The following is a 24,385-nucleotide window of genomic DNA, read 5'->3' on the forward strand; positions in this document are numbered from 1 at the left end:
CCTAAGTCCAATTTAGAGCCATGTATTCCATCCTCTCCTTCACCTCCTGCTCCCTTAATGACTAATAAGGGAGAAGTTGCTTATTTGCTGCCTTTTTTTCACTCTCCACAGTGAACCAGTGTCCCTTTTTGTGAAGAGAAATCTTGCTGTGTACTACGCATCTTAGTAAGTCTCACCTCTCTTCTATGCTTGTAGGCCAGCGCTGCCAATACACCTGTGGGCCCAATTCTGATCTCACAACCATTAGCCAAACTTTTGTGGATTGCCAGTGCTAACTGCCACTTTGTAGGAGCATCTCGCTATTACACACCACCTTTGCTGGGGAGAAGGACTCAAAACTCCTACTGATCCTTTCAGGAACCCACTGGTGTTACTCAGCTTGACACTGAGGACCATCAGTTTCCTCAAAGTGGATGCTCACTGCCTACTAATGAGTCCTTGTTTCCCTTCAGCTGCCTCCATATAAACACTTTTGCTTCCTAGATACCCTTTATAAGTCCCATTCAGTCCTATGGGGTGTAAGCATGCTTGTCTGGCAGCACTTGAGCTGCAAATTCCCCATATCCCATGATAAGTGAAGCAAACCCAGAGACAGCTGACCCTGTGCACTGGGAGACCTTGTCATCACCTCTTTTGCTGCCTCGTCTTCCTCCTCCGTTTTAATGAGGGCCACTGACAAATAGAAAACAAAATTTAGAACCTGCACACCGTTGGAAACTGATGAGTTGTATCAGTTGCTTGTATTATAAACACCATAAATAAATAGAAGTATTGCAGTGCCTAGGAAGAGTAGTGCCGCTGTGTTGCCATCCCCTGAATCTCAGGTTGGGCCCCATTGGACCAGAGAGGGAGGCTGGTGAAGATGCACATTCATTCTTGCTATCAAAGATGATGATGTAGAGCAAAATTTCCTAGCTCTTTTCTCAGTAAGTAAATAAATAATGGATAAATGGACCAAAGGAGACTTCCAACGATCTGAAAACATAAGAAGATCTTAAGCCATTTAAAATTATTAAAGGTAAAATAGCACAACTTGATAACTTTATAGTTATCAGATAAAGCATCAGTGATAACTATAAAGAATTCAGTGGATGAGTTACGAAGCATGCTGTCAGATGCTTGGGAGAAAGCCTTAACCTGAATAGAAGAAAGCCTTAACCGGAATAGAAGAAAGCCGTAACCTGGGGGCAGAAAAATGGCAGCCAGTGCTGGGAATATTTCCAGCAGAGCAGGAAAGGCAGCACGTTGGACCTGCAGCTACTTTTGACCCTTAGACTGAAGTTCCCCACCCCATTCAAAACTCAGAGCTGGTGGGATAGGATTACAGCAGAAGCCAAGTTGGTGAGGCCTCACTCGGTTTGTATGTCCTGTACAAAGCAAAAGCAACAGAAGCTAAAGCTGTTCCTGATGTTTAGGGAACAGTGCATTTCCGTATGTCCTGAGGATTCCTGATCAAGGGCAAATGCCACTGTATAAAGCTCTTACATCATTACTGTCATAGCGGAATTAGCCACCTTGGGGGCCAGAGTTTGCCATGACAGCCTTTGGCTCTTTTGAGAGTATGAAACTCTTGGTGGATGTTACTGGTATTTGCAGTTTTTTGAGAGTCAGTGTGGTGTGGTAGTTAAGCACGTGGGCCTGGGACTCAGGTGACGTGGGTTCTAGTCCCCATGCAGCCATGGCGCTCACTAGGTGACTTTGGGCCAGTCACAGACTCTCAGCCCAACCTACCTCACAGGGTTGTTGTTCTGGGGAGAAGATTGAAAGCAAGAGGAGGGAATGATGTAAGCCACTTTGAGTTCTTTGTAAGAAAAAAGGTAGGATATAAATCTAATAAATAAATCTGAACATCTTGTTCTTTTTTCTTCCCCAAGTGCGGTATTCGTGGTCACTTATCTGGTGCTGGTGTGCTGTGAAGGCCCACGGTGAGTTTATTTTGGATGTGGACTTCAAACTTTGTGAATTGTCCTAGGATGAGGTGGCTATGTGATATCAGGATGTTGAAATGAAGGACAGCCAGCAGCAATACAGGAAAGCTACTCTGTATGGGAGGTCTCAGAATACCCTTTCCTTTAGTTTCCTGTAGGTGGCTTGAAGGCAGGAGCCATAATGACATGGGCCAAGATGGTCACAGAGCAAGATGGTGCCTCTGCCAAGAAACATTCTGCAATTGAAATGGCAGCTGTAGAAAGGAAAGGAGCTCAGACGGGGTGGGTTGCTAGAGGAGAGTGCCTGTGTTGTGAACAACAAGGGGTGCAGCATACTAGAGCAGGGGCAGCAAGAAGCAGATCTCCAGATTTCAGCACCCAGCATTCCTGACCTTGAGGGGGTTGATTCCAAAACTTGTGGAGAGCTGTGTTATTCTAGACTGGTACCAGAGGATTAAAAGTTATGGCCTGACATGGAGAATATGACGCAATTGCTACAGGCATCAAATTTTGGAGGGGGTGCTTCTAGTTTCATTGGTTTTTTCTCTCTTCAAAAAAGGAGAAGAAAAGCTCCTGTCTGGAGTGAGATTGGGACATGCCTGAACATTTTGCTTCAAGTGAAAAAATGCCTTTAAAGGATTTGAGAGGATTTGATGAATCCCTCAGCTCCACTAGAATGACATTGCTTAACTTAATCTGTACTTTGCCTTTTAAATCTCTTTCAGGAGACGCTTTCCATGGAACCTCGTCCTTCTCTTTGTCTTTGTAAGTAAACATCTTTTGTTGTGGAACTTTGCCTGAAAGCAATGGAGCTACATATTTTGCCCTTATTGTTGGAGGGAATGAAGTGCATGTTCATTTATTGAATGGTCCTCACAGATCTTCTTCCAAAACCCCAGGATGGTCTACTCTGCATTCTCCTATTGGTCCTCTCAAATGTGAGGCCTGGGAGGTAGATTAAATGAAGAGACTGGAATTGGCTCAAGGTCTCACCTAGTCTGACACTGGGATGAATAGTCTTCAAATGGACACTAAGCAGCATAAGGATGAAATGCATTTTTATGCAGCTCTTTAACAATAATACAAACTTAAAGTGACAGAAACATCTTCACAGTTCCAAAAGCCAAACAGAGAGGCCTTCTATTGGACTCTTTCATGTCTCTCCAAACAACAGTGGAAACTATTTATAATAACCTATTTCAGCTTAAACAGAAGTGTTTCAACCCATGAGCTGTTTTAGATGAGTACCCATCTAGCTCTGTATTTGGAGGCTAAATGCGATTTAAAAGAATCCATCCATTCTGTAACTGAGACCTTCTCAAGGGTATCTTACCTTATTAAAATTCTGCTGGCCAATTCCTCACAGTGCCAGAAAACTCCAAATAGTTGATCGGTGGTATATTTATTTTCCTAAGGCCTCATTTGTAATCATAGTAGCTTTCATTGTGAATCATGTTGTCACAGGTTGACAAAGATGTCTTTGCTAATAATGATCAAGTAATTCATCAATATCCCTCTCATCTAATGAGCATACTCAGAGCACCATGTCACATAATCATAAAAATCATATGGAATCAATCCAGCAATCAGTTTTGAGACACGACAATAGAGGGCATAGCATAACATAACCCTGAAGTCCCCAACGTTAATACATAGATAAACATGGAAATAGAAAAGAAGAAGAAATGCACAGCACCCACTAGATAAAGCCTACTTTAGCACGCAAGTCAGCTCAAGAGAGTGGCTGAATACAAATGCCTTTGCCTACCAGCAAAAGGACAGCTGAGGTGGAGTGAGCATGGCTTTCCTTGGATTCCAGTCCTAAACTGAGACTAGTGGTGAACTGAAGTTCCTGGGACAGCTGGGCGCATACAGGATATTGGAGCCCATGATGATGTTGAAAGGCACTGATAGCCGGTAACTTCTGTTTCTGTTTTTTTTTCCCCTAGACCATTGCCATGGGTTTCATGACAGGCTGCATTGCTAGGTAAGAAAGTACAGTCTTTCTAACCATTTTTAACCTTCCCTTGTAGTTAAGCTTGAGCTTTAGGTTATGGATGATATTTTGGATGTTTACTTAGTGACAGACTTTCCAAAGGTTGTACTAAGTAAGAATTTCACTTCTAAAATGAGGCAAGAATGTCCAACAATTAAAATTCAATAATTATTAACTAGTATTTGCCTAGAAAAACCAACAGTACCCACTTTTATGTGGCAGACAATCCATTTTTCCAGCAAGTCTGCTTTTACTAAGGATTTTTCTGAAGAAATGCTTTGGTGGGTGATTCCTGGCTTCGTTGGGTGGGTAATTGTTGCACAGGATTCCACAGCATCTTGTACAGTGGAAGCATCAATGATGGGGATGATGATGATGATGGGGATTCCAGAATTGCACCTGGCCAGCAGCTTTGCATGCTTATAGCGGTAGTGGCCTTAGTAATTAGTTTTGCCAGAGGGCCACACTGAGCAGCTTGGAGGCCAAGGCTGTACCATCTCCCCGTATATGGACAAACCCTATAGGTTCAGCTGCTGCTCCTTGCACATCACCCCCTGCCAGCTTGACCAGTTATTTAGGTTAGTGGAAGTTGCAGTTTAAAACTAGATCGTTTATAGCCTAGGGCCCATTGTTTTGTGTCCCTAGGCTATATAGTATATCAGCTCTTGATTTGCTCTGCTACATTCATATTAGTATGTAGTGCTCACTGGTTCTTTAGGCCTCTTTTATGATATGCTTCTATCTTGGAAGGGAGCCTAAACTAAAATAACTAGGGCTTTATTCTCACTAAATTGCTTAGAATCCAAGCAAAGCAAAAATGCCTTAATTGTCTTAGAATGGGAGATACGGTCATCTCTTGCTTACTATCTGAATGTTCTTAATGGCAATATACCTTGCCATTAGCATTTCTTTCCAAAATGTAGAGAAATCCAGTAATAGATACCAGCTAAGTGTAGTGTTTAAGTAGAAAGGTAGGACAACTTGTGTTATGATTGGAAGCATAATTACTTGAAAGTAATTGCAAGTGATAGGAGAGACTTGCCTCAAAATACATGTAGCATTCTGGCATTAAATTAATGTTCCTTCCCTTAATGGTTATCGAACAATATTAATTCTGTTCTACTGTGACATGCACAACATTTGAATATACTTGCTATCTAGTATATAAATTAGCCTGGCTGTAGGCCTTACCAATGCACTGAATTGTACCATCTGCCAGGGAGTAGCCACATTTGTCAACATAGTGCCAAAAACCGATTTGTAAAGTGTTTGCTTAATTCTCTGTTTGCAGTGTTTACAGTACAAAGGCTGTTATAATTGCCATGATCATCACGGCTATTGTGTCCATAATCGTCACCATCTTCTGCTTCCAGACAAAGGTGAGGTGTGCTCTTTGCTTGGGGTATTGGCAGTGTGGTCAGCAGTTGCTTGGCTCTGCTTCTGCCGGCATCTTTGAAAGTCCCTTGATTCTATGTGGCAGCTGAGATCCCAGAAGTTGGATTGCCTTCATGCTTACGCAGGACAAATCAATAATCACTGTGAAAAATTAGACCCTTTATACCAGCCTTCCCCAACTCAGTGCCTCCAGGTGCATTAGGACTTTGACTCCCATCATCCCCACCCAGCAGGAGCTGTTCTGGCTGAAGATGATGGAAAGAGTTGTCCTAGAACATCTGGAGGGTGCAGAGTTAGGGAAGGCTGCTTGTATCCAAAGTGAGCCATTTAAATAACCAGGGGCTCTAGCAGGTAAGGGGAATATTCCATGGGTGATCAAGGCTAAGCCCTGGATTCTGGTTAAGAAAAGTAACTTTTTAATAAAGTGGGTTTTTTAACTTAAAAAAGGGAGGGGAAGAAATCAAGCAGATAGATTTGAAAAGAAATAAATACTGTCTAAATAACCTGGCATTAACCAGAGTTAGGGAATCTGTGAACTTGCTTGCAATATGCAAAAGACTCCACTGTTCAGATGTTTCAGTAGTGAACATTTCACAAGAAATGCCTAATATCTGGACAGCCTGACCTTTTAGGAAGTTCTCTGTCTGCCAAGGCACTGCCCACTCCATTTCCCACTGGCATACCTATCCCATTCTAAGCATCCATCAGGCCACACCAGCCTTATCTAATGGGAAGGCATAAGAATCAACCTAATCTGTAGTAAAATGGAAGGGTGGCATTAAAAACTGTACTTTCATGTAAGTGTGTGTGTGTGTGTGTGTGTGCGTGCATGCACATGCGGAGGGGGAGGGGAATGGGGGAGAGCGAGAGAGAGAGGTGAGGCCAGGAAGCCTTCTGCAGAGCAAGATGAAGTACAATACGGAATAGGTGTCTCATTGTGTGTACCTTCCCTCGTCATGCACCTTACTCTCGTTGGCAGGTGGATTTCACATCCTGCACTGGCCTATTCTGTGTGCTGGGCATTGTCGTCATGGTGACTGGGATTATCACAGCCATTGTCCTCTCCTTCAAATACGTAAGCGGCTGAGAGTGGAGACTTGGTGGGGCGTGGGTGTCATTGCTGGTCTCAGTGGCTCTTCTGGGCCGAATGTTTTCCTTACAAGCTGAAGTCATCGGTCATGTATGTTGTTCCATATTGCAGTGAATTCCCACCTTGTATTGCTAGATCACTGTACGTGCCCCAGCGTGCTCGAAGCTCAGTTACAACTTGGGATGTGTGTGATCAACATCCTGCCAGCCTGCCTTTTTGAAATTCTGGATCCTGCCTCCTCTGAGGGGTTTCTACCAATGCTCACCTTTTAATTCCCATGCCCTGCATCTGTGCAGCATGAAGAACTCAGGCAGGACTGTTAGAATTAGGTTTAGATTGGAATGCTTAGCAAGCAGCGAAGCAACTTGACACTTCTTTTTTCTTGCAGATCTACTGGCTCCACATGTTGTATGCTGCCATCGGTGCAATAGCTTTCACCCTGGTTAGTAGAGAGTTGCCTCTGAATACATCATGGCTGGTCAAAAGAGCTTGTGGTCATGCTGCTCACTGAGATGGATTGCCTGTCCTAGCACAAGGACTCCTGGCGGGCATACTAGATGTGAAAGCCTAACCTTAACTCTGTATTGATTATCTTCATTACAGCATTGCAAACAATCGTCTAAGATGTGTTTACCCGCCTCCTGTGCTCTCCATTCCCACCCCCTGTCTGCCCGAAATTGGGAAGAAGTGTGAGGGGCATCTGCTGCCCTTCCATTCAGCTGCATGTTCTTTACCCACCTAAAAGCCCGTGGCTTGTGTAAGATCAGAAGCCTTCTGTGTAGGCAATGTGCTGGTTTCTGTTTCCCCTTCAGTATTTTTTAAAGCCAGCATCTCATTATGGTTTATCATCATTGCAGCGTATATTTACATGATAGCTCTGCAGCTGCTGCATATGGGGCCCAGTCTCCACAGGCATGTCTCAAGCTAGCCATAGCTTTTTGTTACCTTAGGTGACACTGAAGTAAGGCAAGTGTTACAGCAGCTAATTCCAAGACCGGAGAGGAGTGCATGTGGAAAGGTTGAGGAGATGGAATAAAATCGCATGTTTAAGATGCACAAATCAAGCTGGAAGATTTTGTTTACTATCCCTTCTTACTTCATCACATCATGGATTGACATAGAAGAGTCTAGTATTCCAGATTTCTGTGAACTGGCAAATTATATGCTTGTTTCAGCAATATTACATGCTTGGTTTCAGGATAATAGTATTTTCAAATGTTGTCTACACAGGACTCTCAATGGCTTGAGTCCTCCGTTAAGTAGATTTTAAATGCACAATCTTATGCACGTTGAGACCCTAGAAAGGTCTGTAACTTCCAACATGGGTGTCTGGGGCATGCCACAAACTGTAGGCCTTTTTTCAGTCTAAACTTGCACAGGATTGCACCCTTAAAGAAGGTCATGGTAGAAAAGTTTCCTCTCCCACTTCCCTCTGCCCATAACCCATCCCACATCTTCTAGAGAAAAAACCCCTCGGAAGAAACTTCGAGGGGTCACAGGAGGCTGCTGGAAGGGAAGAAGGACATTTTCTTCCATGAGCTTCAAATAAGCTCAAGGAAGATCAGTGCCAGTTATGTGCTTTAATGTACCTGCTCTATTTCAGTTAATTTCACTGTTGGTTGAACTGGAAGTCTTTAACTTTGAATATTCTTGCCTATTTGAGCAAAGATAAGGCATTTGTATTCCCAAGTAGAAGAGAAAGTCAGACAATAGGGGAAAAAGGAGAGGGTGATTAAAAAGCAACCCCACTCCCCCACCACCACCAAAAGAAAACCCTTTTCTCTAAAACCTATTGAATGGTAGTAACAATTGTAGGAAATGAGACAGAACTTTGAAATCACAAGCCAGGAATCCTACTGGGACTCAAGATAACTCAAGTGTCAGAAAAGCTAACATCAGCACCTGCTAATGCCATTTGAGCATCTTTCAGGGAATGGAGTTCAGTCCTGTTTTCTGTGGTGTACGCATGCTGGTGTGTCTTTCCATCTCATGTGAACCACTTGGAGCCTGGATCTTGTGTGCTCACATGCCCTGAAAGGGGACTGGGGCGGGCGGAGGGAGAGAGGATGCTTTCATTACTGCAGAGCTTCTGGAAACACCTGTCTCTTTTCTCATGCTCTTTACAGTTTCTTGCATATGACACCCAGTTGGTGCTGGGCAACAGGAAGCACACCATCAGCCCTGAGGAATACGTCTATGGAGCCCTCAAGATCTACACAGATATTGTCTACATCTTTACCTTCCTCCTGCAGATCGTGGGCAGTAGAGACTAAGAGTTGGAGTCTCTGCTAATCTCCCTGGACTTTTGGCAACCTTCCCCAAAGGTTTAGGGGAGCATCTCTTTCTAATTATAATGTCTGGCTGCTTTGGTCTCACTTCTAGCACATTCATAGAAACTACTTAGGGGTTCCACATAGTGGACAGAGATACAGATACAAGTGGGAGACCATATATTGTACACAATGTAGATACTGATCTTAATCTGCAAGATGCCTTTCCTTTCTTCGTTTCCACCAGGGGAGCCCTTCCTTTATGTAGTGCCTTGGATACCTGAATGTAGTGTATATATTACCTCATCAGTGGGTTGTATCCTAGTGCTTTCAACTTAAACTTATTTGTATTTTGTTCAGCATACTTTATTTCTATTTTGGTCAGCATACTTATCTAAAATATAGATGGCTTTTCCAATTAAGGAAGCCAAAGCATCAGGGCTTCACTACATAAGTGCAAATAAAAATATATTTTTGAGTTAAGATCTCCCTTTTTGTGAGTGTTGGAATGATGACAGTTGTATTGGTTGCCTTGGAATACTAACAAAGGGATCCTATACAGAAGTAAGCCCCATCAAGTGCAATGGGACCTAATCTCAGGTGAGTGGGTACAGGAGCGTGGCCTAAGGCTGCAACCTTACCTATAATTCCCATTGAATACAGTGGGCTTTTTTGTAAGTAAACATGCATAGAATTGTACTATAAAACTGCAATCCTTTGCTCACTTATTTTGGAGTAAACCATCATAGGCTTCTGTGTAAACATTTACTTAAAATATCTCTATTCTACCTTTTATAATTCTAATAACTTACTGCAGCATGCAGTAAAAATTTATTAAAATTCTAAAATCAATCTTCAGATGATAAAAGCAGCAGTCAATCAATAAAAGCAGCAATAACATTGACAGGTAAAATACAAGGGATTATTGCTAAAGCACCATCCCTGTGCATAGTATTTTACAGAGTACAGGACAACTCCTTGCCCTTGGGTTATTTATCTAACATTTGCCTGTATGCATGAAGGGGTGTGTGCCCTGAAGATTCCCTCTGAGCTTAGTGCTCCCATCGGCAATGAACCAAAGAATAGGGATTTATCTAATGCTGCACCCTAAAATAGCCTTTGAACAACCACAGACGCAATGTCTAGCTTCAGTTCCATTTCAGGGTATCTACCTGTATGGAGCAACTCAAACTCACTGTATTATTTGTGACAGTCTAGTGGCTGCTGAAGACTTTGAAGTATGTGTAGCCATGGATAGACTCTTCTGTGATTGCCCTGTTTTTTGTTAAAGCCGTCTTAATGGGTCTGGCCATTGCTGCATCTTAGGATAGAAAATTTCATCATCATGGACCATGTGAAGTAGTACTTCCTGTTTATCTGTCCCTTAGTGGTTGATCCTGGCTCTATTATATTGTGGGTGTAAACAACAACAGACAAACAAAAAACTTTCATCCTATCATTTTCTTTTCACACCATGCACAATTTTACTCATTTTATCATGGCTCCCCTTACTCGCTCTCTTTCTATGCTTAAATGCTCTTCCCCATCCAAGAGCTGTTCCAGCCACCTGGCAGTTTTGGTTGCCCTTTCACTAGTTTTGCAATGATCTCTGAGGTGGAATTGCCTGCTAGGTTGACATTTTCGTTGGTGCATGCATGTGTTGTGGTTTGTTTATACAAGTGGGAGGCCATTTATACCAGGGGTGGACATTTCTCATTTAAATTTTTATTTATAGTCTCTTTTCCTATAAGGAACCCAAGGCAGCTTGCATAATACTTCTCTCCATGTTATCCTCACAACACCCCCGTGAGGCAGTGGATTGGAGTGTCCGTACCTGGCCGAAAGCCACCCAGTGATCTTCATGATCCAGGTGGGGACTGGAACCCAAATCTCTCAGTCCAGCATTCTAGCCTTTCCACCACACTAGCTCTTCCTCATCCACTATTACTTCCTGGCTCTTAATCTCTGACAATCAGCCATGCTGATGGGGGCTGATAGGAATTATACTCACACATTTGAAGGGTACTGCATTGGTTACTCTGTTTACACTCAGTTATTTGAATACATTCAGAAGCTGCAGAACAGTCCAAAAACTGTTCCCGCGACACCTTGCGTTGGGCTCAGGCAGTGCTAAATACTTAGGGACAAGGAGAAAAACTCTTGCGATCTGTTTGAATCTTTCACAGTCTCTAGCACTGCTGTTCCTACGAGGTCCGTCTCTTGCGCTCAAGGATGAAGGGCAGCTTGCAATCCCCGTAGCTCGCCTCGCGGGGGCGCTCCCGTTTCATCCTCGTATCTGGTTTAACGCTATAGGAAGCGGGTTAAAAGCCCCGAGGTCTCCCCGCCTGCATTCCTGCATTTTCGAGGGAGGGAGGGAGGGAGGGAGAGTGTGTCTCATTCATGTGGATTCAGTTCTTGTGTTAAGACTGGGATTCGACAACTGCCTGGGCGGTCACGGTGGGATTTGATACGGAGGGCAGGCTATTGGAAACGATCCTGGCACTTGTGTGCTTGGTAGCGACTACTCCCGTCAGAAATACTCGCGCTCCTCTAAAAGCGAATCATCAGCATTGCCCACGCTGTTTGTCGTCTTAGTGGTCGTGCATGTCTGCCAGGCGAGATTTGAAATTCGTATTCTTGCATATTCGGCGGGATAGAGAAGGCTAGATCCGAGGACAGATTTCCCAAGTTAACGATTTTCCAGAGTAACAGTTTGCAGAGCTCCAAGTGAGTGAGGTTTAACCCATCTCTACAAAATGCTTGTTTTGAACTTCCTGGAGAGCAGGATATACCTGTCTACACCCCTCCCCTGCTTTTTCTTACATTAACCCAATGAAGTAGATTGGGCTGAAAGCTATTGACTGGCCTGGGCTCTAAGGCAGGGCGGGAGGGGCAACGTGCCCCCCCCCAGACATTTTGACCTAAAACTCTTATGATCCCTCCCATGATTGAGATCCCTCCCATAAAACATCTGGAGGGCCCTCAGGGTCCCTCGTGGATTCCATACCTGAGTTCGGATTTGAACCCTGATCTGATATTACACCAAGTGGTCATCAAAACTCTTGGGTACTAAATGTACTTGTACTGTAATCTCACAAGATTGTGGCTTTTATCTTGTTAACTTTTAGATTCATTTATGGAGCAGTTAGCAGCAACTAATAAATTCAAAATATTGCCCTTCATTCACTTGGTACTCAGTGTGGAGCAAGCTCTGTTTTGGGGCCCGCTCTGCCCTGCAAGTCCTACAGACACAGGCGGTTTCTGTGGCACGAAGTCTGTTCTCATAGCCTGTGGCATTCTTAGCACTGGCTCCTTTTGGCACTTGCACACAAAGAAAGGGAAAAGAAGGCAATAAAGAGCTATTCAAAGTTAAAATTTCACAAAAGGTTTTCAGTTTTGCTTTTCCTTTCCTCTTATTAGTGTACAGAGTTAGAAATATCCCATTATAGGAAATGAAGACAACAGACTCACTGTTTATTGAGCAAGCCGCACAGAGGGAAGGCACTGTGAAGAAACAAACATGAGCTATATAAAACCGGAGATGACTGAAAGTGTTTGTTGGCCAAGCAGGTAGATTGCTCTGTCACATCTGGTTCCTCTTTCTTGAAGTCACACACAGGCTTGGACCATGTAATGCTGGTTTCTGATGGCTCTGAAATACATAGACTGGAATGGCCATTAAAAGTACCCCAGCTATTTATGCATCCTATTCTTGTAGATGTGCATACACCATACCGTGTGCTAGGAATCTTACCTAAAAGATTGGTGCATGGTATCCAAAGGAAAGCTCTCAACTCCACACGAATAAGTCCTCCCAACACAGAACTCAGCACTACTCCATCAGGCCAACTGCTGCACAGAACTTTGGGGACAACTTTAAAGTATTATGAACACATGATTACAGGGAGTCCCTGAGTTATGAATGTCCAATTTATGACAAACAGTCAGAAAGCCTATTGATTTTTAAAAATTACTGCAAAAAATCTTCTTCATCATAGTAGAAAGAGAGGAAGTGAAAGGGGAGAGAGGGAAATCTCTGGCATCTCCTTGCTGCATAAAGGAGGCACTGGTGAGGGGTGTTTTCTGGGGGTGGGGGAGGGCTATTATTATTATTATTATTATTATTATTATTATTATTATTAGAACATTTCTATGCCGCCCCTCGATAGTCTTGATTTTTTTCACTTTTACAGGGGTCCCAGTGCTCCTATCCCCTGCAACTGTGGAGGAGCAACTGTATGCGATCCAACCTAGACAAATTCGACTTGAAGGCAAATGTCCATTCTCTCAGGAACAGAACTCATTCAAAACCTAGGGCCTGCCTGTATCTGACCGTTCTGTGCTTGAAAAGGGGTGTTATCCATACAATTGATCCTGGGTGGGCAAAAGAAATTCTGCTGGCGCAGTCTCTCTTTGGAACGGCACATGCAACATGCATGCGGCCACCACACTGGAGTTCCACATTGCAGCTGGCACACCACTGCAATATACCTGACTGTTCCCCCGTGTCAGTGTCCGGGGTGAGGGCAGCTGACTAGCAAGGTAAAGGCACTAGGACCCAGGCAGGCAGGGCAGGGGTGATAAGTCCAATGCACAGTCCAAAGGTCAAGCCGGGAGTCAATATACAAGCCAAATCTACACAGAAAAGTCGCGTAGGCCAGAGCAGCCCAAGAGGCGGAGAACCAAACAAGGCAGACCAGTCAGGGAGAGTCGATTCTTTGCAGGTCAGGAAGGGAAGAGGTGCAGGCAGGATCTGGGAGTCACAGGACCAGTGTTCCAAGTGCAGCAGAGCAGGAGACTCTCACTGCTGAGGCAGCTTCTGAGGAGAAGAGCTGGTTCTTACATAGCTCTTCCCCAGGTGGAACTCATGAGAGCCCTGGCAGCTGCAGTGGACTGAGGTCAGAATCCTGCGACTGCCAGAGCTGCTATTCTGGTCTCTGGCCAGAAGAGGGAGCCCTGGTGCTGCCTCAGAAGCTCAATCCCTGGTCTGTGTCCATGCATACTTTGTTGCCTTGAACTACATTTGGAGATATTTAGAAGTTTATGCAGAGTGGCCAAAAATTCCAAGAACTGAGAATTTGATAGCACTAACACAAACAGGAGGCATCATGAACTTCAATAACCTTGATTTGTAGAAAGGGCATTCATCACATTCCCCTTGTAACACATGGCCTAGATAAAGCTTTCACAAAGCACATTATAAAGCAGTTGCATTCCCTTGTGATAAGGGCTCCTGGATAAAACCTGAAGTAAACATAGCCTTGGATGAAACGGTTCCCAATCTATTCTGCTTTTTATGTAGCATCTGACTTTTGCTTCTGCTTTTCCTATGGACACATTCTATGATGTAAGGCTTGGAAGAGCAATGCATGGAAAATTCTTTTGTATACTCTAGAGCAGGCTGCCAGTTACTAAAACCAGGGGCACTGCATGACGGAGAAAGTTGCTTTCCAGTCATTTTCCTTTCTCAATATTCTGCAAAGAGAAACAGAAAACCTTTCTCCTGGAAATGGATATTGCAACTTGGAATGTCGCTTGTGCCAACTCTTACTCAGACAGCACTCCCTGTCTCCCAAACGTCTCCTCTGGATCTGGCGTAGCTGGAGAGGTGCGTTTTTGCAGGCTGTGTGTTGCCTGGGGCCTCAGGCTACTTTGGAGCTTGCTTGCCTATAAACTTGGTGTGTAGAATATCTACTTGCTGCAGCCATCACAGCTTTGGTTTGTGCAGGTACGAGTACAACAGCAGAACAGGAAGGTGCCTGCTGAAGAGCAAACCGTATTAAAAACTTGTCCAACTTTAAAAAAAAACCAAACCCCAAAAGGCAAACCGAATGTCAGAATGTTACTGCCATCATCAAAAGCTGCCCATGAACTGTGTAACTCTAATGTTTGCTGCAGAGAGAACAAAACTAAGTACGTCACATTTTGCCATGGCAACTTCATTCAGACATCACAACAAGGTACTCTCACACAGTTTCCAGTGCAGTTTTCATCCAGTATGACAACTCAACAATGGTAAGCCCCACCCCATGGCTTGTGTTGTGCGAACCCTACAATTCGTTATCATCCTTTAGTGCCTGGAAGATCTATTGACCCAATTTTCTAAGTTCTTCCTCTGAGCCTCTGGTCCTTCTTTTTCCATTGGATATAGCTTAGCAAAGAGGATTTTAACTGTGTGTGGTATATCAGTTGACTGGATTTTGTTTGTTTATTGTACTGCTTTTTAAATTGGTGTGATGTTTTAATTAATCTTCTTTAAAAATCTTTATTCCATTATTGCTAGTGGATGTGAGTGCCATTTTTGGTTGGAAAGGGCAATTCAGATTTAATAAATTAAGAATAAAGCATCCAGGACAAGTCTTTCTTGAAAATGGCATCAAAGCTTTGGAATTTCCTACAGGGAGGGGCTCATGGGTAGGAACTGTCCCATTCCACTTTCTCAGATGCTTAGCCAAGTTCTTTTCATATTTATTTTGTTTGGTTTTCTTTGTTATGCTGGTCTGTATCTTGTAACTGTCATTTGATTAGTATGTCTGGGCTCTGCAGGTTGTTTTCTAAAATATCTTTAAAAAACAATATTTCATTGTTTCATATATTTTGTACAGAATTTTAGTTGACTCTAAGCCGATTTTGGGGGGGGGTGTTTTTGGAGGGATCAAATGGCTGAAGTAGAAATCTTTCAAGAAATGAAAAAATGAACAAACATGAAACAGAAATATGAAGAAGTACTTCCTTCTATCTGTCCTAAACTTCCCCCCAGTCAGCTTCATGGGATGACTGTGGATTCACACAGTATGGGAGTGGGAGAACAGTCTCTCCCTCTCCACTTTCTCCACACATGCATTATTTTAACCACTTCTCTCATGTCTCCCCTTACTGGCCTTTTTTTCTTAGCTGAACAGTGATCCTCCTTCTTAGCTCTGGTGCCTGGGCCGGAATGAGAGGCAAGTGGTACAGGCAGGCTTCAGTGGGAAAGAAGAAGAGAGCTTTTGTCTTTGGCTGGTGTGTGCGTCCTTGGCAGGTGCCTGACCATGCCTATGCTTGACACCGGCGCTTGAATCCTTGCAGTTCGGGTTACAGCAACGTCCCTGAGGTTCTTTGCAGAAGCCTCTGCACAGTGTAGGCTCTTGTGGAACTCCTGGACCATGGCTTTTGGCAGGGGCCAGGAAAGTTCCTCTCTCTGAGCAAACTGGGAACACCTTCTGTGGAAATTCAGGGGAGTTGTTTGAAGGGATTGAAGGAGCAGAGACTGAGGTGATGACAGGACACAAACAACTAGGCAAGGCGGTGGAAGAGAGAGTGGCACATGGTGATCATGCAGCAGCAGATCCGCAGCCCCAGGAGCAACAGAGGCGGAGTGGGTGCGCTGCGGCATCCCAGACCGGGGCTGCGAAGCCAGAGGCATGTCTGTGCAATGAATCACTCACCTGCAGAACATTCAATATTTGGACTCCACCCCTTCCTATTTGGGTTGGATTTAGAGCAGCCTTTCATAAGCTAGTGCCCTCCAGACATGCTGGATGGCCCATCCTGGCTGACGTTGATAGGCGTCGTAGTCCAACACATCTGGGGAGTGCATCAGCCTGGCAGATGCTCATACAGAGAGCACCTTTGTTGCTGTGATGTTTGCCACAGCAGGAAAGCAGCTGGAGGGGTTCCCCAGAGCCTCCTTGCTCTCTGGGTGGGGGGGGAGGGGTTGGGGGTCCTTTTTCGGAGAGATGTTCTGACTGAAGTGGCCCAGAGACCACGGGCCTGCTGCGATCCTGCCACTCTTTGGACCTTCTTTGTTCAGAGACAGTTTACTTCTGAGCATCAAACTCTGAAACATCTAGTTGGCCCCTGCAGGAAACAGGGCGCTAGAACAGATGAGCCTTGTTCTTATTATTGGGTCTGCTATTAATGAATTAATTAAATAATTGTTTATTACATTTCCTTATCTCCCAATAGCTAAAGCTCTCTGGACAGTTCACAATGAGTATAACCATAAAATGCCATATGATTGTAAACATTTAAAACTACAGTATAAAAAATAATTAAATAGCAGCAATGCAAATATTTGAAATATAGTACCTACCAGATTTAAAATGGAAGCTGAAAACCAAACCAAACTGCCTGGTCTTCATATGGCACCAAAAAGAGCGCAACCTTGGATCCAGGTGGGCCTCTCTGGGAAGCTCATTCCACAGCTGGGATGCCAGAACAGAAAAGGCGCTCTTTTTAGTAGCCACCCAGCTCACTTTCTTTAGCAGGGAGCTCCCAGAAGACGGTTGTACATGATCTTAGTGATTTATATGGCAGGGATGATGGTTTTCTTATCCCAAGGTTCGGTTCAGCCTGCTACTTTGTTTATCATGCAAGTCTCTTGTAGAAATGTTATTCACAGTACAGGCTTGAGTGCTTCTAAGAAATGGTTCATATCATACCTATGTCATGCCAGCCTGCCTGGACATCTCTGTAGACCTTCATGTCCCATTCTTCTGGATCAGGCTGAGAGTTCAGTTTCTTCATGACATCCAGCTACAACGCAGCTTATCTCCACTGCAAACCTCTCACCTTTCCTGGTATAATACCATCAAATAGGTTCTTAAGCATTGAGACAGGCTTAGGACCTGTTAGGTTGCTCTTTTCTTAGGTTTTTCATCTTCCAGAGCAAATCCACCTAGGCTGGATGTGCCTCAAGTACAAGATGGATTGAACTCCAAGGAATAATCCTTTTTTAAACAACTCTCCAGAGATTTTATTTGGAATAAAATCAATAATATTAGCAAGGGGTCTGTTTTTTTTTTTTTAATGAAGACTGACTTCCTCTCATTTAGATGCTGTATTTAAAGTGGCCAGAGTTGAAGAACTATGAACTGAGAGAAGAAAAGCAACTGGAGTAGACCTCAGGGACTCAGTGCAAAAAAGGAAGCCGTACAGGTTGCTCCCTGGAAGAGCTCTATGCTTATTTATGAGGATCACAGAGGATGTCTTAGAAGATTGCTATTTTCTTTTTACACAGTTGGGAGCTATTATTTTTAGAGCTTTATACTCTGTATCCAAGGCAGCTTGTCATCAACATAAAAAACACATGAAACACAGAAGCCTATCTTCAGCAAAGAGATAATTTAAAATGCTTGAAAGAAAGAAAATGCAGAACCTGAAAGCAACAGCATATGAATTGTATTCTACAAAGAGCTCTCAATCTGAAATTGATAGAGCCAGACAGGCCTGTTCTTGCTGCTGTTATTATTATGTTTAGTTATGGTATGACAAATTAAAAATGTTAAAGCATTACATGACATATAAAAACAACAAGAAACAAACATGGATATCAGAGCATACAACCAGTTCATGATACTATCCAGCTTAAACTGAATGTTCAGAGTACAATAAAAAAAGCAAGCTTTCAGAAAAATGGCAGCTCATGCGCTTTTAACTGGTTAGAGTATGTATATTATAGTTTCAGTTTAAAAGTTCTTAAGCAATTTACAGCATGTGAAGTATATCACTACAGCAAATTATAAAAGCAGTACAACACTCAACATTCAGACTAATTAGCACCACCATACACATATACGATGTGGTTCACAACACGTTCAGAAGGAAAGCAACATCACCTCTGTCTATGAATCTCTCTCTCTCTCTCTCTCTCTCTCTCTCTCTCTCTCTCTCTCTCTCTCACACACACACACACACACACACACACACACACACCCCACTGTAGGAGAGAAGCAACCTATTTATCTGTATGGACTGTCTGTCTGTAACTAGATAGCCGGATAGATAAAGCTTTCATGTCCTTCCAGGGGTTTGTAAACTACACTGAGTCAAGATGAGAGAACTCAGTCTGCCTCCACCCTTGATGATGAGCATTTGGCACTAAAGGTGGAAGACAAAAAGGTCACTTTGGCAAAGGAAAATCTTACATGGGGTTAAGAGGCAAGAGAAACTGTTTCGGCAGCTGAGGGTTTGGAGAAAGAGGGGAGAACCCAGGTATTAGGGCAAGCTAAAGGCTGAACTCGATGAGATATGCATGCATGGCTTTTCAAGTGGAAATAGCCACGAGGAGAGGTGGGATGATTATTACTGGGATCAGAGAGGGAAAAGACAGAGGGAGTTTATTTTCCGCTTTGCTGGGGTAAGATAACCGTTGCTTCTTTGGTGCTGCCGTTGGCATGGGGAGAAAGCTCCTGATGGTGCCAGTGGAAAGAGAGAACCCAGTGATGAGGTGTTTGAAGGATGGATGGATAGTGAAGAAACCTGTGGAAAAGATTAGAGGAACTGGAGAACTGAGAGGCCAGTTAGAAAGGAGGATGGAGGCCTAGGGAAAGCATTTGGGGAGTGCTGCGTAAGAGGAAAAAACAGGTGTGTGGGTCAGTGTTGAGAAGGGAGAGGCCTGAAGTTACAGTGCCTAAAGAAAGCAGGCCAGTTAAGACAGTGGGATTGAGGGAGAGAATTCAAGGGGACAGGGAACTTGAATAGGACCCCAGTGTGGAAAGAGATATATGCAGTTGGCAGGAAGGGGCAAGCAAGGGAACTCACATAGTGGAGTGCTTTAAGGTGGTAAAGAATTTTATGCAGTATTATTACTATTATTACATTTTTAGGCCTGTTTTATCAGAGAAGCCTACAAAAGTTAAAAGCAAGAATAAAAAATAAAAACTAAATGGCGCAAATGCACACTCTAGCTCAAATAGCGAGTGGTGGTTTCCTTTTCAGGCAGTTGCCCTCTGCCAGCACCCCATAGAGGAGAAGAGTGGGGCTGGAGTGCTGCTGCTTCTCACGCATTACTGTTAACTATTGTTTACCTGATCATCCAGATCTTTGATTGTAAGGTTATATTAATACTACTGTTTCTCATTTTCTCTTGACGACAGGAGTTGTGCAGAGGAAGGCGGCTTCCATATTACTCATCAGGCTGAAAAGAGTATGAAAGGTTTATTGGCAAGAAAAGCTGGAAGAGTCCTGTTGTACCACTTCAGATTGCAGACTGCCATTTTCAGGGTTGAATGATCTTCTATACTGAATATGGGTGGGTGCTAAGCTTGATGCCTTCTGCTAACACGTTAGCTTTCCATGGAGAAGCACATGGAAGATATTAAACATATGCTCCAAAAGAGTTTGGAATTTATTTATTTAAAACATTTGTATGCTGCCAATTGTGCCACAGCAAACCAAAAACGAAAGCAGATACCACAAGCTTGAAATGTACCAAACCTTGCCCTAGGGATGTCCCATCTGGCATTTACAGTAATTCTTTTTGGCACCGGGCAAACTTCTTGTTCATCCAGGCCTTTTAATACTGTGTGGAGTACAACCCTTTGCATGTTTAGGCAAAATTAAGTTCTACATCTTGCAGCATGCTGGGAACTGTAGGGCTTATTTCTGTTGAAACATGCACAGGGTAGCAACTTTTTTTAAAAAAACATGTGTGTCATACCAAATATTTGTAAAGTTTCAGATTTAGACTCAACTTTGAGTGTTTGATTCAGTTTCTTTTTATCCAGATTGGAATTGTTGACACTATCAATATGGATAGGGTTTTTAATGCAGGTGTTGAATATTATACTGCATATATTTCCCGTGGTTGCGTGTTCTTAAAGAAATAGGTTGAAAGGCTTACCAAAGAATGACTATTTTATCAGATGAGTGCATCAGACATGTGGCTATGGGCACAATCCTATGGCCTCCTGCCAGTCATCTGGGAGACCATAGGATTCTTTAGAATCCCAGCTCTGCACTATCCCTCCCTTGAGGGTGCAACTGGGCCTGAGAGGACAAAATGTGTATGCCACAGGGCAAGGAAGAGAGGCTGGGACTGAAGATTTACACTGCTTTCTATCAGTGTCCCAACTTCCTTTCCTCCCTGACACTTTATCTAGATGGCTGAAAATGGCTGCCTAGCTAAAGCACCTAGCTCAAAGTACGGCAATGGAGATTGCTGCCATGTTTCCTTCTGGGCATAGGATTTAAGTAGGCCTTGGAGTTTGGAAGAGGGAAAGACGTAGGCACCCTTAAAGAACTAAGTTGTCCCGTTTTACTTTGAAAATACGTTTCAACTTGGACTTGGTTCATTTCAGACTGAAGATCACCAGTTTTCCCGTTTGTACCCCATGTAGTCATGAGGTTTGTTAAAGAATAGATCTGAAATCAAAATATCCCTGCAATCTAGTCAATGAAAACAAGCTATTCTGAAGCAAAGACCATAGACGCCACCAGAGAATTTAGATAGGATCATAAGAAACCTCAGTTAGGTTGCCACAACTTGAATGGCTATGAAGCACTTGAGAAATAGGTGGGACTTCTTGAAGTTATTAAAGCAGTGCTCTGGATCAGTGGTTTCCAAACTGTGTTCTGCAGAACCCTAGGGTTCCACAAAAGCCTCATAGAGGTTTCATAAAAAAAAACCTCAAAAATCAAATTTAAAATGGATGTTAAAATGAAACCACACAAAACCGACTATTCAATTGTCAGTTGGTGCCCAAACAGCAAATAAGGAAATGCATCATGCCATTTGGTTCCTAAGACTCCATTGCATAGTGTTAGGAATAACTGAGAGAATTCATTTGGAATATTACCAGATAATTGCTTTATTTAAGTTATATTTAAAATGTTTTCTCTTTATTTCCAAACCTAGAATGTTATGCACAGCACTCAGACAATAGGAGCAGGTGAAAGAAGGAAGAACGTTGCGGGTTCACAATGTTTAGTAAAGATCAGAGATAGGGTTCCACGGATTAAAAAATGTCTTCAGAAAGTTTCCATGACCAAAAGAGTTTTGGAACCACTGCTCTAGATATCTGTATTCAGAGTCCCAGGATGATTATGTGTACATCCAAGAAGAAAGCATTAGACTTTGATCATTTTTGAACCATGTGACTAATGGATGCTTTTGTGATTTTCTACAGATACTTGCTTTCTAGTTGGAGGGTTACTGATTGTGGGGAATTTATTGACAACCTCTATTAAATTCCATTCAAAGACAACATGAGAAATTATTATATATGTACAGTTCCCATAGAGGTACAGATAATTCACCAAAGTATCTGCGAGTGGCTGAAGGCAGTAACAGCACGGCAGGCGTGCACGGTGCCAGCAACTTTGTGTTCCGGCTCAGACTAGGACTTTGTTTCTGCAAGTCCTTCTGTTGCTAGCGATGTTGCCCTGTATTGTTCTTTTTCATAATTTTCCTTGTTGGATGTCTTCATCCTCTGGCGGTCTTTCAGCTGTTTCATACGGTTTTTGTCCACTTGACGCTTAGTGAGGAGGAAAAGGATGATGCCAGAAGGGAAACCAATGGCCCTGGGGAGATAAATAAAATATGTAAGCTAAAAGGTATGTGGAATCTTTATTGCAGAAGGCACAGGGGTGTAAGCAGGCAACCAGGTGCTTCCAAACAGATTTTGGCTTGGTCAAAATCATATCTTTCTGCTGCTATTCCCATCTCATTACCTTTCCAACTTGGTCCATCTATGTGACACAAGGGTTCCCTAGTCCTTCTGTCAGACTGAATTACCCACGATCATAGCCTGCAAGAAGGTGAGTAAGCTAGGGATACTGGCAAGATAGTAAATGAAATGGATCATGTAATGCTCACCAAGCAATACCAACTGTCTTCATGGGGTTCCTGGCCTTCTTTTTAGGGATATACTTGACTTCTTCATAGGCTTGTCCACCAGGCTGTGGCTTTGAAGACAATTGTTCAAAAGCCTTGCAGCTACTGTGAAAGGGTCTGACAGAAGTTTTGAAATGCACAATTAAGCCTGCAGCTCGGCAATGACTCTTAGCAGCAGAAAGCAAGCCTGCAAGGAGAGATAGTCATGAAATTGTACTTTCTTCTATATAATCTAGATTTTGTTCAACTGTAAACTCTCAACCATTAAAATACATATCCTGCCAATACATAAGCACTGAGTAACTGCAGTTTGCACCCTTCTTTAGTTTATGAACCCAACATGTGTGCTCATAGGTAGGCCTAAGAAAACTTATTTCCAAGTAAACATATATGGCAGATTTAAGATGTAAGATTACACAGAAAATGGTCTAAACTCTCAGCATGCTCCACCTAACACTGGCTGAAGGTTATGCTGAGTGTGACTAGGCCCAGTATATTTCACAGCCTGGCAGAGTCTCTCCAGTTCAACACTCTAACCAGAACACCAAGATAACTAATGACAATTCCATTTGTTTAGGCTTGTGAGCATGTTGCAAAATGTCATTTAGCATTCCTGTTCCTTATGATGTCTATGGCATAACAAATGCTGGCAGGAAATTAAAACACAATGCCTGGCCAAATGTAAATGATAATAGGTCTTTCATATTTCTAACAAATCATACAGAACTGTGTAAGTTACTTGTTTCCTACAATTATACATTTGCAAAATAATTATACAACAGGAATGGATGAATGAGATGCACAAATCAATAAGCAGAACTTTCCTTGGCTAAATCATACAATTATTAACAAATGACCAGGCCTAAGAAAAACCCTTTTTTCTAGAAATCAGCATATGTGCATCCTTGAAATGCAGCTGATACTGACCAGGCACCAGTCTAGACAAAACAAGTTGGTACTTGACAGATAACAGCAGCTCAAATAAAGAGCAATTCACACCAGCCTACCCCCTTCTCCTCCTATGCGATAGCACCCCATCCTCTTCCCCTCCTTCAGAGCATCTTCCTTGGTAGGCAAGTGGGAAAGATCACACCTTGTAACTTTTTGCTTCTACAGCCTATTGGAAAGTGTTAACTGTATTACGCGGAACCCTTTAATGGTCAATGTATAATGCTGAGGACTGCTCAGGTGCGCCATCTGGAATAATATGCTGGCAGCCGGTTATACTGAAGAAAACTTTTAAAAGAAAACTTGCCCCTGTTGTGTATTTTGGGCATACACACAGCAGGACACTGAACATTTGGTCAGCAAGAGGATTTCAGAAGGCAGATTTTTTTCTTAATACAGAACTACTGTTACAAGCCAAAATGTATTTTCCTGTTTCTGCAATGCACCATTGATAATCTCTGTTTCTATCTCTCTCTCTTATGACAAGGAACTACTTGCAGAACACATAGCCCCCAGCACAATTCTGCAAACACTCTCGCGAGGAAGCAGCATTAATAGATGTGCATGCAGCAGTGAATTATTGGTGTGGAGCGTTAGACGGCGGCTGCAATAAATATATAAATCCCCAGCCGGCCATGCAGCCCACTGAATAGCTTTGGCCAGTTTTTCTCCCTCTCGGTCCAACCCACCTAGCAGGGCTGAGGGCTGTTGTGAAGATTTTTTAAAGAGAGGGGAAAAGTCATACATGTTGGCAGGTCCAGCTACGATACCATAACAATCCCTTGCCCAATTTAAAATCCTCTTTCTCTCCTAACTAGTTTCTGCACTTGTCTCACCTGGCAGCCACTTAAATCAGTGGCTGCCTTGATCCCTTTTTCCTCCCCGGAGTCTCATCATCCATTCCCCACCAAGATTCACTGCAAAAATGCCCGACAGGCTCCCCTACCCTGCAATCGAAAACTAGCAACCGCCATCTTGGAAAAGGCTCTCTACTCCCTCCCGTTGAACGCTGGGTAGTGAGACCACAAGAGGAAGAAACTTACAACTACAACTCCCATAATTCCTTTTTGCGGCTTAGAACTGGTGGCAGTGAAAGGCCCTACATACGGCAGGAGACCATAACAAATGGAAACCAAATTCTCTCCCACCCCGCGCTTGGAA

General features: G+C 43.2%; 2 protein-coding genes across 2 annotated transcripts in view; one reads left to right on the top strand and one right to left on the bottom strand.

The window, feature by feature from the left end:
- TMBIM1 (transmembrane BAX inhibitor motif containing 1) overlaps positions 1 to 9,162 on the top strand; it is a 46,472-nt gene extending 37,310 nt beyond the window's left edge. Inside the window, exons 5-12 of the mRNA XM_044438010.1 lie at positions 112 to 165; positions 1,875 to 1,925; positions 2,654 to 2,693; positions 3,878 to 3,915; positions 5,216 to 5,303; positions 6,299 to 6,394; positions 6,798 to 6,851; positions 8,536 to 9,162. Of these exons, the coding sequence (XP_044293945.1) occupies positions 112 to 165; positions 1,875 to 1,925; positions 2,654 to 2,693; positions 3,878 to 3,915; positions 5,216 to 5,303; positions 6,299 to 6,394; positions 6,798 to 6,851; positions 8,536 to 8,682 (568 nt within the window). The 3' untranslated portion in view covers positions 8,683 to 9,162. The remainder of the gene's footprint in view (positions 1 to 111; positions 166 to 1,874; positions 1,926 to 2,653; positions 2,694 to 3,877; positions 3,916 to 5,215; positions 5,304 to 6,298; positions 6,395 to 6,797; positions 6,852 to 8,535) is intronic.
- Positions 9,163 to 21,226: 12,064 nt separating this feature from the next.
- Positions 21,227 to 24,255, bottom strand: LOC123027447 (probable hydrolase PNKD). The gene is made up of 3 exons (XM_044438330.1): positions 24,171 to 24,255; positions 22,259 to 22,463; positions 21,227 to 21,963 (listed from the first exon to the last, which is right to left on the bottom strand). The coding sequence occupies exons 1-3, from the start codon at positions 24,196 to 24,198 to the stop codon at positions 21,780 to 21,782; spliced, it is 417 nt and encodes a 138-aa protein (XP_044294265.1). The 5' UTR covers positions 24,199 to 24,255; the 3' UTR covers positions 21,227 to 21,779.
- Between the last annotated feature and the right edge of the window lie 130 nt (positions 24,256 to 24,385).

This window comes from Varanus komodoensis, unplaced genomic scaffold (genome assembly GCF_004798865.1).
Source record: "Varanus komodoensis strain SLA01 unplaced genomic scaffold, ASM479886v1 scaffold32, whole genome shotgun sequence".
In the NCBI taxonomy this organism is placed as follows: Eukaryota; Metazoa; Chordata; class Lepidosauria; order Squamata; family Varanidae; genus Varanus; species Varanus komodoensis.